Raw genomic sequence first — 13,592 nt, 5'->3', positions numbered from 1 at the left:
TCTCACCTGAAAACCTAGAGGCCGATTGGCTTCAGGAATGGCTTGATCAAGGGCCCCAACAGTGCCTGCAGGTCCTGGTGTCTCCCCTTGTCTCCTCTGTGGTGGCTCCACAGTCGGAAAAGCTGTACTCCCTTTTAGAAGATGCTCCTGACCTTCTGTTCTCCCAAGTTTCAGTGCCTTTGCTCAAGCATTTCCAGTTAGAGTCTGACGTCTCCTGTGTTCCATTCCCAATCAGTCATGTGACTGCAAGTGGAATTGGCCACACTGGAGCTACGTGGGCTGAGCTGGGGAGGCTGGAGCCCCAAGAAGAAACTCTGGACATAGGATAGATGGATGCTGGGTAATGAGAAAAAACTCGACAGATACCCACCACACCATTCTTGAAGATGAGTTACCCCCAATAACTGTCAAAGGGGTGGAATTGTTAATCTTTTTAGGTCGTTGATGGGGATTATAATGCAAGATGGATAGGGTGGTTTCACTTGGGAGGGCTTTGGGATGAGCCTTTCACTGCTAGGGGAAGTTTGTCAGTCTCATCTACACAAGGAAGGCAGAATGAAAGTCCACAGTCTCCACTTTTTCTTCTGTGGTAGAAATTCCAGATCCAAGCACCTGGAAGCTGAGCCCCGATGCCTCCTATGTGTATTACTGCGCCAATGAGACTGTGCACGGAGTGGAGTTTGACTTTATCCCAGACGTCGAGGGAGCAGTGCTGGTTTGTGACATGTCCTCAAACTTCCTATCCAAGCCAGTGGAAGTTTCCAAGGTAGAGTGTAAAAGGGCCTGGCAGGGGCACCCCAGTGTCTCGGATTCCGTGAGAGCATTTTAACATACGTACCAGGACACGGAAAGGCCCAGAGCGTCTTGGGCCAGCAGAGACCCCGAAGCCAGGGCAGCTCACAGTGATGGGCCGACAGTTGCTTATTTCCTGTGGGTTGTCAGAATGCTTACATCTTGATGTTACCCCGTGTTAATGATTGCTTCACAGGGTCACACTGGAGTCCTTGGGGAGTTTATCTGCCTTCGAGGGTCCCTCTTAGAAGTGTTTGGGCCAACGCAGTGGGAGTAGCTTGCTGTCTTCCAGGGAAAATGCAGATTATCCAAGCTCAGGGGATGTGTGGAAGGAGCTGCACCTGGCCGTGAGCTGACCTCAACTCCCAGAGCATCAACAGGGCATATAGCCTTTCCTAGTGGCACACCAGGGTGGACGGGGGAGCACAGCACTCAGCTGAATGCAACCAGGGGGTGCAAAAAGTAAAGCATTTACTTTTTTTTTTTTTTTTTTTTTAGTGTTTATTCATTTTTAAAAAAAAAATTTTTTTTTTCAACGTTTTTTATTTATTTTTGGGACAGAGAGAGACAGAGCATGAACAGGGGAGGGGCAGAGAGAGAGGGAGACACAGAATCGGAAACAGGCTCCAGGCTCCGAGCCATCAGCCCAGAGCCCGACGCGGGGCTCGAACTCAAGGACCATGAGATCGTGACCTGGCTGAAGTCGGACGCTCAACCGACTGCGCCACCCAGGCGCCCCAAGTGTTTATTTATTTTTGAGAGAAAGAGAGAGACAGACAGTGCGAGCCAGGGAGGCGCAGAGAGAGAGATACACACAGAATCCGAAGCAGGCTCACTAGGCTCTGAACTGTCAGTACAGAGCTCAGCGTGGATCTTGAACTCAAAAACCGCGAGATCACGACCTGAGCCAAGTCAGATCTCAATCGACTGAGCCACCTAGGCGCCCTGCATTTCCTTTTTTTTTTTTTTAATGCTTATTTTATTTCTGAGAGGGAGAGAGACAGAACGTGAACGGGGGAGGGCGGAGAGAGAGACGGAGACACAGAATCTGAAGCAGGCTCCAGGCTTTGAGCTGTTAGCACAGAGCCCAATGGGGGCTCGAACCCACGAACCCACGAACCATGAAATCATGACCTGAGCCAAAGTTGGAAGCTCAGCCGACTGAGCCACCCGGGCGCCCCCTTTAAAGCATTTAAAAACTCACTAAATGGTAGCCTGCCTTTTAAAAAAAAAAAATTACGGTAAAATATACATAACATAAAATTTACCACCTTAACCATTTCTGAGTATATAGTTCAGTGGCATTAAGTACATCCACACTGTTGTGCAAACAGCATCACCATCTGTCTCTAGAACTTTTTGTCTTCCCAAGCTGGAGCTCTGCTCAGTCGTCCCCCAGGCCCTGGTAGCCACCACCCTCTGTGAATTGGACTCTTCCGGGTCCCTCATAGAAGGGGATTCAGGCAATATTTGTCATTTTGTGTCAAGTTCATTTCACTTAAAATGTCCTTGGGGGTCATGCACGCAGTAGCAGGGGTCGCACCTTCATTCCTTTTTAAGGCTGAATAATCTTCCGTTGTGTGGTTATACCATATTCTGTGAATAATCCACTTTTTATGACCAGTTGCCACTCATTGGCAATTCTAAACAGTGTCAACTATAAAGTACTCCCTATCAGGCCCGGCTGCCTTCCCTCCTTATCCTTGGGATGCCGTTTGATATTTATAAAGCGTTCAAAGCGTTCATAGGAGGATGTGGGAGAGGGTTCTGGATCTTACGTGACAAAATTTTCTGAAGTTCCTTTAAACATCTGTTGCCTAAACTTTCTTCTCTTTCAGGCAGCTTGTCTATTATTTCTCAACATCTTCCGATTGTCCTTTTACACAAACACGAATGCATTCAAAACTGTGTTTCTTTTGGTTACCAAGAACAGTTAGCCCCATTTTTTTTATACTTTTTAAAAAAAGGTTTATTTATTTATTTATTTGAGAGAGACAGAGGCAATGTGAGTGGGGAAGGAAAGGGAGAGACTCCCAAGCGAGAGCCTGACGGGGAGGTTGAACTCATGGGACTGTGGGATCATGCCCTGAGCTGAAACCAAGGGTTGGAACACTCAACCGACTGAGCCACCCAGGCCCATTTTAAATATTGGTTTGGGTGTAGAAAGGACGTATGTACAGTGATAGGAATATGTATAAGGTCTTTGTAGTGATTGGTTCGGGCTGGCCCCTTGCTGGTGAGTGGGACCAGGGACATGTGTAACCTGCAGGCCTCTGAACTCTCCCAGGCAGAGATGCCTTTAGAGAATAGAATGCACTTTGAGCAAGATTAGGATAGAATCACTTCCTCATACTTTAGAAAGACATTGGGAAATTTGAATACAGTTATGAAAAATGACCAAGTGTATCTAAAACAGCATGCCTTCTCTTTTTCAGTTTGGTGTCATTTTTGCGGGTGCCCAGAAGAACGTAGGCTCTGCCGGGGTCACGGTGGTGATCGTCCGTGATGACCTGCTGGGGTTCGCCCTCAGGGAGTGCCCATCAGTCCTGGACTACAAAGTGCAGGCTGGAAACGGCTCCCTGTACAACACGCCTCCGTGCTTCAGGTTAGCTCCGGGGCATGGCTCGGGGGCCTCGGGGACTGACGGAGGAGGTCTCACTCTTTCCCATCAAAGTGGAGGGAGGTAGCTTTCTGAAGTAGAGCACGTTTTCATTAGCCAGTGGCCTAATGGCTCAGACATCCTATCAGGATTCTTTGCCCAGCTCACCTCTCTCTGTTATCCCCTGTGCACTGTTAGATCAGTTTTCCTTGCCCTTTTTAGGTCTTGGTAGCCTTAGGAGTTTACCATTAACCCAGAAGCTCTCTGCAAATGAGTGGCAGGTGTGCATCTCAAACATGAAGCTTTGGAAGCTTCCATGAAACTTTGGAAAAGGACTTTCAAAGGCCAGGCCTCCCCGGCTTTCTTTTCTTTCCCCGCTGGGCCTGCACAAAGCTGGCCACCAGGCAGCGAACATACTGGCTTGGGCTTTTCACCCAGTCTGTGCTTGTCCGGTACGCCTGGCTTCCTATTAGCCAAGTGAGAAAAGTGTATTAAAGCACATTCAGGGACAGCGAGGCTCCCCTGCCCCATGGTCTTTTAACGCCAAGCCTCAGATATTTTGTGAAAATCTTGTGACACCTAGGATTTAACAGTTGCCTGGGAGATTTTTACTACTTACTAGCTGTGTGATCTTGGGCAAGTCACTTAAACTGTCTGTGTAGCAGGTTCCTCCAGGAGTAATAATAGTACCCTGTTGATAGTGCTGTGAGGATTGATTGATTGATTGATTGATTGACTGACTTACATATAAAACGCATTTGGTGGTTGGCACATGGTAATTTATAAATGTTAGCTGTATTATTACTGTTTCTCTTGTTGCTAGTTCCCAGAGCTTTAGCAGGGGAGGGAAAAGCCAGAATTTATGGATTACCTTTCAGGCCATGTATGATATAGGAATGGTGATACTTTATTTGTATGACCCTTTTAGTGCTCCCAAGCACCCGAGGAGGTAAATACTCTTTTTTTCCCCATTTTGCAAGTAAAGAAGCAAAGGCCATACTTGTAGGTCATGGCACAGCTGGGATTGGAACCTGGACAGCCTGGTTCCAGAGCTTGGGTGGGTTCACCCTGTACCTTAAGTGTTCTCCACAGGTGAAATTACCAGTGTGTGTTTCTTTGTGTCTGAAGGATTCGTCTTAGGAGATCACTGTTGGAGTCCAGCTCTTCCGCTCATGGAATTTTCTGGGGGGAAAGTGCTTTCAGAAGAGCATGTGGAAAGGCAGGCTCAGGCTGGCGCAGGGAGCATTTCCCTCTGAGTTGGGACTTTGTCTGAGTTCTTCCTGATAGAGGCTGCTTCTAGAAAATCTTCTACATAATTGGCTCTAGGAAGGAAAAGTGTTTTTTTCTCAAAGTTAGAATTCTTTTTTTTTTTTTAATTTTAAATTTTTTAACACTTATTCCTTTTTGAGAGACAGGGAGACATAGCATGAGCGGGGGGAGGGCAGAGAGAGAAGGAGACACAGAATCCAAAGCAGGCTTCAGGCTCTGAGCTGTCAGCGCAGAGGCCGATTGCGGGTCTGGAACCCATGAACCATGAGATCATGACTTGAGCTGAAGTCAGATGCTCAACTGACTGAGCCATCCAGGTGCCCTAGAATGCTTTTTTTTTTTTTTAGGTTAATTTATTTATTTTGAGAGAGAGAGAGAGATTGAGAATGAGCAGGGGAGAGGCAGAGAGCGGGGGGGCGGGGGCAGAGGATCCAAAGCAGACTCTGTGTTGACAGCAAACAGCCGGATGCGGGGCTCGAACTCACGAACTGTGAGATTGTGACCTGAACCAAAGTCAGACGCTTAACCGCCTGAGCCACCCAGGTACACCTCAAAGTTAAAATTCTGATGGAAATTTCCACTGGATTTCTGCACCGCTGACGGGGGCACAGCAGCTAATTTGTGTCTCCTGTTTTCCTTGGGGAATGGGGTGTTCTAGTGGTTACTGTCCTGGTCACTTCTAAACCCCACTGTGTTTCACCCTGGTTGAAAATGTTTCTGAAATGCCTGTTAAGGGTGGGGACAGTAGGGCTGAATCTCTTGTCCATCGGTCCTATTTCTGGGGTTCCAGGCAGTTCCAGGTGCCAGTGATCACTGGCCAAGTTGGAAACAAGTTGGAAGTGCCGAGTGGTGAGGATGCAGGTGCAGGGGAGCCTGGGGAAGGGGCTTAGGTGCCAGGCTGCACAGTGACAGGTGGTGTTTGTCCTCCCTGTTAGAAGGTGGGGCCAAGGCCTGGCTCGCCATCAGGTGGGTCTTTCAGGGTGAGACAGAGACCACCGTGGGCTCCAGGAGGAGGTGGGGGAAACACTGTCCTGAAATGTGGTCTGAAAGCTGGCAAGTTCAGATCACAGCACAGCCCGGAGGGGCGGGCCCCGGCCGCCCCGGCCCGGGCACACTCTCTGGCACCTTCTCTGGTAACTAAGAGTTACCGGAAGCAAATTCTAAAACATACAATGAATATGTTAAAATGCTGTTTGCTTGTTAATATTAGGGTGAAAAGTCAGTGGGAACAGGGAGAAAGCAGGTCAGTCTGTCTAATATTTATGACAAAATGATAGGAGACAACAGTGTGTGGAGTCAGACCCAGAGACACAGAGAAGGACTCTTCAGTGACTCTCATGTAGGGTCCCTCCCCTACCAGCTCGTGTGCAGGCCTCAGCCTGGGCCTTGACCAGTCAGCTCAGCTGGTCACCTCAGCTGGTCACCTGGTCACCTGGAGGAGGGTTACATTGGGTGGAGGAGGCCATCACTGCCTCCCCAGAGCTTTCCTGCCTCAGGAGAGGGGGCTGAACCAGAAACAAGGGCAGAAAAGGGGCAAAACTCTTCCCCCCGGGCAGATCAGAACAGTGCTGAGACTATCGAGGGGCAGAATCGTTAATATTCGATTAGAATAGTGTAAACATAGCAGAGAAAGACCGGTTTCAAATGTGTTCTGACCAAGACCCCCTGGAAGTTGCCGTCCTTTCTCTTACCCCGAAAGAAGAGAACAGGAGAGAAATAAAAGTCCATTCAATTGACCAATTACCATAAATCTATGGCTTGGAAAACCAACTTAGTTCATTTGTTGGTACTTACAACCTTCAAGGTTAGAAAATTTTAGCTCGCGCAGTGAGAACAAACCCCAAGTTAGAGATAAGATTTGTGCCAGATGCCCTCCCGGATCCTTGAATGTGAGCCGATAAGACAGGCAGAAGACTCCTGAGCTTTGAATCACACAGAAGTCCTTGAAAAGGCCCCAAGTTGTTTGAAAAGAAACCTTTTTTTTTTTCCTTTTAAAATCAGAGCTGAATGACCATTGGCTCTGGGCATTTTGTGTGAACTGGGCTGAGTAACGCTTCACATAGTTGCCTGTAGCCCTGAGCTGTGAATTAGGGTGGAATAAAGGATCGCGTGGGCCTTCTGTTTTAACCCTTTAGTACATCACACTAAGCCCAATGAATGCACAGGCAAGAAGGTACACACACTTCCCTCTGTACCCACAAATAGTTCTCTGACCCTGTAAGTATATATTTGTTTTTTCTCTGTAGTACGAGGTAAAGTAACTAATAAGAAAATAACCCCATTAATCAAGGCCGCCTCTCTTACCAGAGTAGGAGTGAGGGCCTGCGCAGGGCCTTAGCCTTGCTCCTCATGAACCCCAGAAGCAGGTGAGTTTCTGCAGTTAGAATCTTCAGAACAAACAGCCAGGGAGAGTTTTTCTGAGGATTTCTGGTGTGCTTTTCTAAGCCTTAGTGCACAGAGAGTATTTGTATTGCTTTAAAAAGTTAACATATTCTTTTTTTTAAATAATTTAATTTTTTTAAGTTAATTTATTTTCAGATTGGGTAAAGGGCGTCGGGGTGGGGGGTGGCAGGCAAAGAGAGAGAGGAAGGGAGAGACGGAGAGAATCCCAAGCAGGCTCCACGCTGTAAGTGCAGAGCCCAGTGCGAAGCTTGAACCCACAAACTGAGATCATGACCTGAGCCGAAATCAAGAGTTGGCCACTTGACCAACTGAACCACCTAACGTGTTCCTAGCAAAGATTTCTGAAGTGAGCAGAACCGGCCAGGGTAACCACTATTCACTGCTCGTTGTGGGTCCCGACAGACCCTTAACTGGGCGTATGCAGATATACAGAGCTGTATTTAGTTATGTGAGTGGGACTTTACCCTGTAGACTATTCTGTGAATTTCTTTTTTCTACCCCACAATCTGCCACGAACACTATGCTATGCAATATAAGCTCAAATACCTGCCTTTCCCCCCCTCGCTTTGAATTGCTGTATGGTGTTCCAGTGGTATTCCACAGAATGGATCTACTGTGATTTATTTAGTAACTTAATAGACAAGCTTCGATGGTAAACCTATGCTGTGTGATGCAGGTGGCATTTTAGAAGTGAAGGCATGAATCAGGCATGTTAAATTGGTTAATGGGGAGAATTGAGACCGAACATTTAGGGTCCCTATAGTTTGAAGAGTTTGGACTGTGTGGGGCTAGAAGTTTGAGTTGGTAATGAATCGGAAGCCACAGGGAGAACCCGCTTCCTTCCGAGCGGTCTGCCTCATGCTGAGGCTTCATAGGCGTGGCTCCAGGTGCCGGCTCTGGGACAGCATGGAAGATGGGAGGGCTTTCTACTGAGCGCCTGCCAGATCCCATTAAGATTAGCACTGAGTCTGAGCATGACAGCTATGGAGAGGGCAGTGTGTTGGTGCCGAGAACTGGCTGGGACTGTGGACCTTGCTGCAGCCTTGGATTTGAGTAGCGAGAAAGCAGCTAGGGAACGCTAGGATAACAAAGCTATAGGTGAAAGCAAAATGTGGCCTTGAAAGGGTACGGTCAGTGAATAGGCACCAGTGGCTTTGCCTGGGTCATGGGGCGGGGTGTGCTCCTGTGGTTCGTGGGAGAGTGAGTTTGGGGTTAGAAGGGAGTTCTAGAGCGGGTCACCGAACAGAGGAGTGGGTGGGCAGTGTCATATCTGTGTTTTTTTTTTTTTAATGTTTATATTATTATTTTTGAGAGAGAGCGAGCCGGGGTGGGGTGGGGGGGAGGCAGAGAGAGAAAGGGGCAGAGGATCCGAAGTGGGCTTCGTGCTGTCAGCAGCGAATGATGTGGGGCTTGAACTCACAAACCATGAGACCATGACCTGAGCCAAAGTCGGCTGCTCAACTGGCTGAGCCACCCAGACGCCCCCCTTTTTTTTGTCCGGAGAGAGAGAGAGGCGGGCAGCGTCCTATCTGGAACACACACACATCCACACAGGTGTGCTGTGAAGCTGCTCTAGCAGCCGCACGGGCAGCTGTGTCTGAGCTTTGGTGCCAGCCTGGCTGCCCCACTAGCCGGTGAGGTAGTGGCTGAGGGTCCTGGAGCCCCTACGAAACCAGATGCCTTGGTTACTGCGAAAAAAGCCCAGGCTTGGGAGTCTGACTAGGCAGGGTTGCAATCCTGGCTTCATCAGCCACTACATGGGTGACATTAGCCAAATTAAATTCCCCAAACGTCAGTTTCCTCATCTGTAAGATGGGATGATGGTAGCTCTGACCTCAGGATTATTGTGATCAAGAAAAGAAGGAACAACTAGCAGGCTGCCTGGCCCCATAATAGATGTTGGAATACACTCCTCTGCCTTTCTTCTTTCCACTTTGTCCCTCTGCTTTCTCAGTCATTATCCACAGAGCTGCAGCTGAGGTTCTAAATTACTCAGGGGCTGTTCTCCACTCTATTCTCTCTTCCCTTTTTGCCACTAGCTACTGTTTCTCATTCCTCAAGCTGGGGAAGCTTCTGGAGAGGCTATTACATGTCTGTGGGTGCAGGCTGCTGTCTGCCCACTGCCTACTGAGCAGCCCAGCATTGGCTTCTGCTAACTTCTGGGGATGGAAACACCGGGGTCCTCTACCTACCAGGTTGACACAGTGAATGAGCCAGTTAGTGCCTCGGGCTTCCTCTGGGACAAGCTTCTGGCCATTAGAGTGCTTTCCAGATCCAGTGATCTCCCTCTTCAACCTGTCACGGTGGTAACAGACCTGTGGTGTTAATGAACGAGGCAGCTCTTGTCCAGGGGTTAGCACCCCAGATCTTTGCTGGGCATTGACTCCTGGCCACTTGGTTTGCACAGATCCCTGGTGGGGACCTCTTTTCCACTCCTGGAGAGTGCACAGCCGAGAGCTGATCTGCATATTCCCAGCTCAAGTAGATGGTATCTCTTCCCTTGGAGACCTGTGCTCCTGCCCCCACAAACTTTCAGTGAGGTGCACACGGAGCTGTTTGCTCCTTTAAGAGATGGGCTTTCAGGGGCTCCTGGGTGGCTCAGGCACGGAGCCTGCTTGAGATTCTCTCTCTCTCTCTCTCTCTCTCTCTCTCTTTCTCTCTCTCTGCACCTCCTCTGGTGCACACACACGCTCTGTCTCTCAAAATAAATAAACTTAAAAAAAAAGAGAGAGATGGGCTTTCAGAAGGCCACTAGGAAACCATCCACTGCTCCTCAACATGTATGTTCAGTGCAGTTAGGAGCACTTCGTAATGAAGATGCTGTTGACTACACTTGTGTCACCTACCTGCCACGTTCCAGACCCTGCACTAAGCACTTCACCCGATCTGTCTCCTAAGGTCCCCTCGAGCCCCGATGTCGCACAGGTGGCCGAGCTGACATTTTGGCTCAGAGAGGAACACTGCCAAGCTCCAGGAGGGGCTGGGGTGCAGTGGCTCCTCCTGGAACCAGGGACACAAATCCCACCCCACTTGCTCTCCGTTTCTGATCCTTGCTTCTTTCTGCTGGAAAGCAGATGAGTCTCTGTCACATGTTCTTACTCAAGTCTCACACTTTGACCAGCGCTAGGTCTGCCTCTTTGTCCTCACTCCCAGGTCAGAGAAGCCCAGAGAGGGCTCTGATCGGCCCCGTTAGGTCCCCTGCCCAGCTCTGAGACCAGAGGACAAGGGACCCTGCTGGGTCTGCCCGTTGGGTGGGCGTGGGGTTAGGGAGATTGGGACAGCTGAAATGCCAGGTGTCCAGCATAGGGTGGTAGGTATCCCTCTTTCCAGATGGGAAAGCCGGGGTTTGATTTCCAAGGTGACTAATCCTGGGTAGTCTTAGTGGCAGCAGTGGGACCAGAGTCAAGACTGACTCGGAGCCCCTGCTCCTAGTGCCATACCACACTTCTCCCTCCAGGTAGGGGCCCCGGGCCCCCTGTGAGGGCTCTGCTGTAGAGAAGGTGAACACTGTGCTTCAGGTCTTCCCAGATCGTGGGCCCAGAGAAATATAAAATATAAAATAAAGGAGTGAATGGTACAAACTATGGGAAGTATGGGCTCTGTGAGTGTAGGAAGTGAAGGGTTAACTGGGTGGGGGTGGGGAGGATGTTTGCTGCAAAACAACAGTTGGCTTGAATGTCTTTCCACCTTTGCGAAGCTGAACTAGATGGATTTTCTTTGTTTTTAATCTTCATTTCAGCATCTATGTCATGGGCTTGGTCCTGGAGTGGATCAAGAACAACGGCGGTGCAGCAGCCATGGAGAACCTCAGCTCCGTCAAATCGCAGATGATTTATGACATCATTGATAATTCGCAAGGATTCTACGTGTAAGTTGATGGACTTTCTCTCACATCTTGCCTCTCGTGGATTTATTTTCTTTAATTAATTAATTAAAAGGTTTCATTTATTTTTGAGAGCACGCAAGCGGGGGAGAGGCAGAGAGAGAGGGGAACAGAGGATCCAAAGTGGGCTCTGTGCTGATGGCAGCGAGCCCGATGTGGGGCTCAAACTCATGGAGTCGTGAGACTGTGACCTGAGCTGGAGTCGGACGCCAGACCGACTGAGCCACCCGGGTGCTCCTTGCCTCTTTTGAATTTTCACATGTGTATATGACGTGTGCCTTTGAGAAATGGACACGTTTCCCTTTCTTGATGTTGAAGTGCCAGTGAGCTGGGTGGTCATGGGCCCCAGCAGTTGGAGGCGGGTGGGTTCTCCCCTTGTACAGCCCCACCTGCGGAATCCCAGGCCTAGGGACCTGTTTCCCGGGGGGTGGTGATGTTTCTCACACCAAAGATCTCTCCTGGGGAAGAGTCTCAGTTCTTCCTGGGGCAGACCCCTTCTCCCACTGTCTGTATCCTTGGTACATCCCTTGGGAAAAATCACGCAGATTTGCTGGAAGCGCTCCCCTTTATGTAGGGACTCCGCTGGAGGCCCTTGGTATAAACACCTACTCCTGATCCCCTCAGCCGGGTCGCCTACCTTTTTAGAAGTTCACTGCTTCCGTTATTATAGGACAAATATTCCCACCCCAGGCCTGCAGTCTGTGAACGAGGAGACTTCTAGTTAAACATTTTTGTGACTGGGGAGCCTGGGTGGCTAGTCGGTTGAGTACCGACTTCAGCTCAGGTCATGATCTCACGGTTTGTGGGTTTGAGCCCTGCATCGGGCTCTGTGCTGACAGCTCAGAGCCTGGAGCCTGCTTCAGATTCTGTCTCCCTCTTTCTCTGCCCCTCCCTCACTTGCACTCTGTCTCTCTCTCTCTCCCCCCCCCCCCCCAAAAAAAAACACAAAAAACAAAACAAACAACAAATTGAAAAAACCAAAAAAACATTTTGGTGACCAGAAGATTCATGAATGTGTGTTGACTACTGGACTCGCTCCTGTGAGGGACAGAGAAAACGTATGGGCCTTGTATTCGTCTCCTAGAAGTGCTGGAACAAAGATTCACTAACTCGATGGCTTAATGTAACAGAAATCCATTCTCCATGTTCTGGAGGCCTGAGGTGCAAGGTGTCAGGAAGGCTTTGCTCCCCCCAGAGACTCCAGGGAAGAACCATTCTTTGTGGCTCCAGGCATTCCGTGGCCTATGGTGCATCACCCCAGTCTCTGACCTCAACTTTGTTGTGTGTCCTCGCTTCTGGTTGCTGGATTTGGGGCCTATCCAGATAATCCCAGGTGCTTTCTGTCAACTAGAGACCGTTAACTTAATTACATCCTCAAAGACCCTTTTTCCAGGGGTTAGGACATGGATCTACCTTTTTGGGGGCCACTATCCAGTCCCCTACCATAGACCTCTCACCAGAATGCTGAATGTGAAGCACCTAGCACAGTGCCTGGCACACAGGGAGCTTAATAGATGGTGTTTTCGTTTGCGTCCACTCCCCCCTTCCAGGTGGCATACAGGTGTAGGAGACTTTATGCTGCGTGTATGTACATGTACACACATACGTGTATGTTTGTGTGTACACATTTGTATGCATATACATAAACACATACTCATTTACCAAGCCTGAGACCTCCTCAGTGACTGTTACTCTTTGGGTTCCATGATAGTAACTGACTGATAGGAACTAGAGAATGTATACTCTTCTTTGAGAATTCAGTGTGCCACGACAGATGGACAAGACGATGCTTTAGGCCTAACTTTTAATACTTCTCCCTGACCACCCATGGGTGGTGGGTGGGGGTGTACTTGTGGAGTAGGTAGGATAAAGCAGTGTGCTACTACTCCCTCTGTCCTTAAAATGCTTTTGGCTTGTTCCTGTGAGTTCTTGGCATGCAGTGACCCTCTAGCCACAGGCCCTGGGAGAGTTGGGTTTGGATGGACGCCTTAGCCTTTAGGCTTCTCCCCCACATGTGGTCTGGGGAGAGGTGTGCACGTTGTGCTTTCTGTCTACTCTGGTTCTGCACAACAGCCAAGTATAGACTGGGGGCTTGGTAGATGATCCGAGGAGTTCACAGCCAAGGGCTCAGTGATAGTTACTATAAGCTTGGAGCAGTAAGATGATAATGCTTTGCCTGCAGGTGTAGGGGGGGTTTTGAATGAGCTTGATTGCACCTTGGGCATGAGTAGAGTTAGTCAGAGGAGGGCAAAAGTACTTTTAGGAATTTTTAGGAAGGCAGGCCCCAGCCCCGCAAAGGTACTGAGGGGAGAAAGTACATTGTGTTTGGGGAGCTAAGAGTGGGTTGCCTAGAGGGGATGGTTGTGCTGGAATGAGAAGGAAGGTCTGGAAAGGTCTGAAGACACACTTAGTCCACCTGTTTAGTCTTCCACACATCCACCTATCCACCTATCCACCTATCCACACATCTACCCCCCCCACCTACCCTTCTATCCACCCATCTGTCCACCCACCAACCCATCCATCCATCCAACCATCCATCCATCCATCCATCCCATCATGACCCACATGCCCATCCATCCATCTATCCATCATCCATCCACACACATCCGTCCATCCATCCATCCCATCATGACCCACATGCCC

At 49.2% G+C, this 13,592-nt stretch overlaps 1 protein-coding gene across 1 annotated transcript in view; it reads left to right on the top strand.

Annotated features, from left to right (window-relative positions):
- Positions 1–13,592, top strand: part of LOC121013597 (phosphoserine aminotransferase) — a 32,922-nt gene that overhangs the window by 9,350 nt on the left and 9,980 nt on the right. Inside the window, exons 5-7 of the mRNA XM_040449295.1 lie at positions 594–766; positions 3,228–3,397; positions 10,803–10,931. Coding sequence (XP_040305229.1) covers positions 594–766; positions 3,228–3,397; positions 10,803–10,931 — 472 coding nt within the window. The remainder of the gene's footprint in view (positions 1–593; positions 767–3,227; positions 3,398–10,802; positions 10,932–13,592) is intronic.

This window comes from Herpailurus yagouaroundi, unplaced genomic scaffold (genome assembly GCF_014898765.1).
Source record: "Herpailurus yagouaroundi ecotype Mexico unplaced genomic scaffold, PumYag 199, whole genome shotgun sequence".
Lineage (NCBI taxonomy): Eukaryota > Metazoa > Chordata > Mammalia > Carnivora > Felidae > Herpailurus > Herpailurus yagouaroundi.
This window is presented reverse-complemented; position numbering and strand designations above follow the sequence as displayed.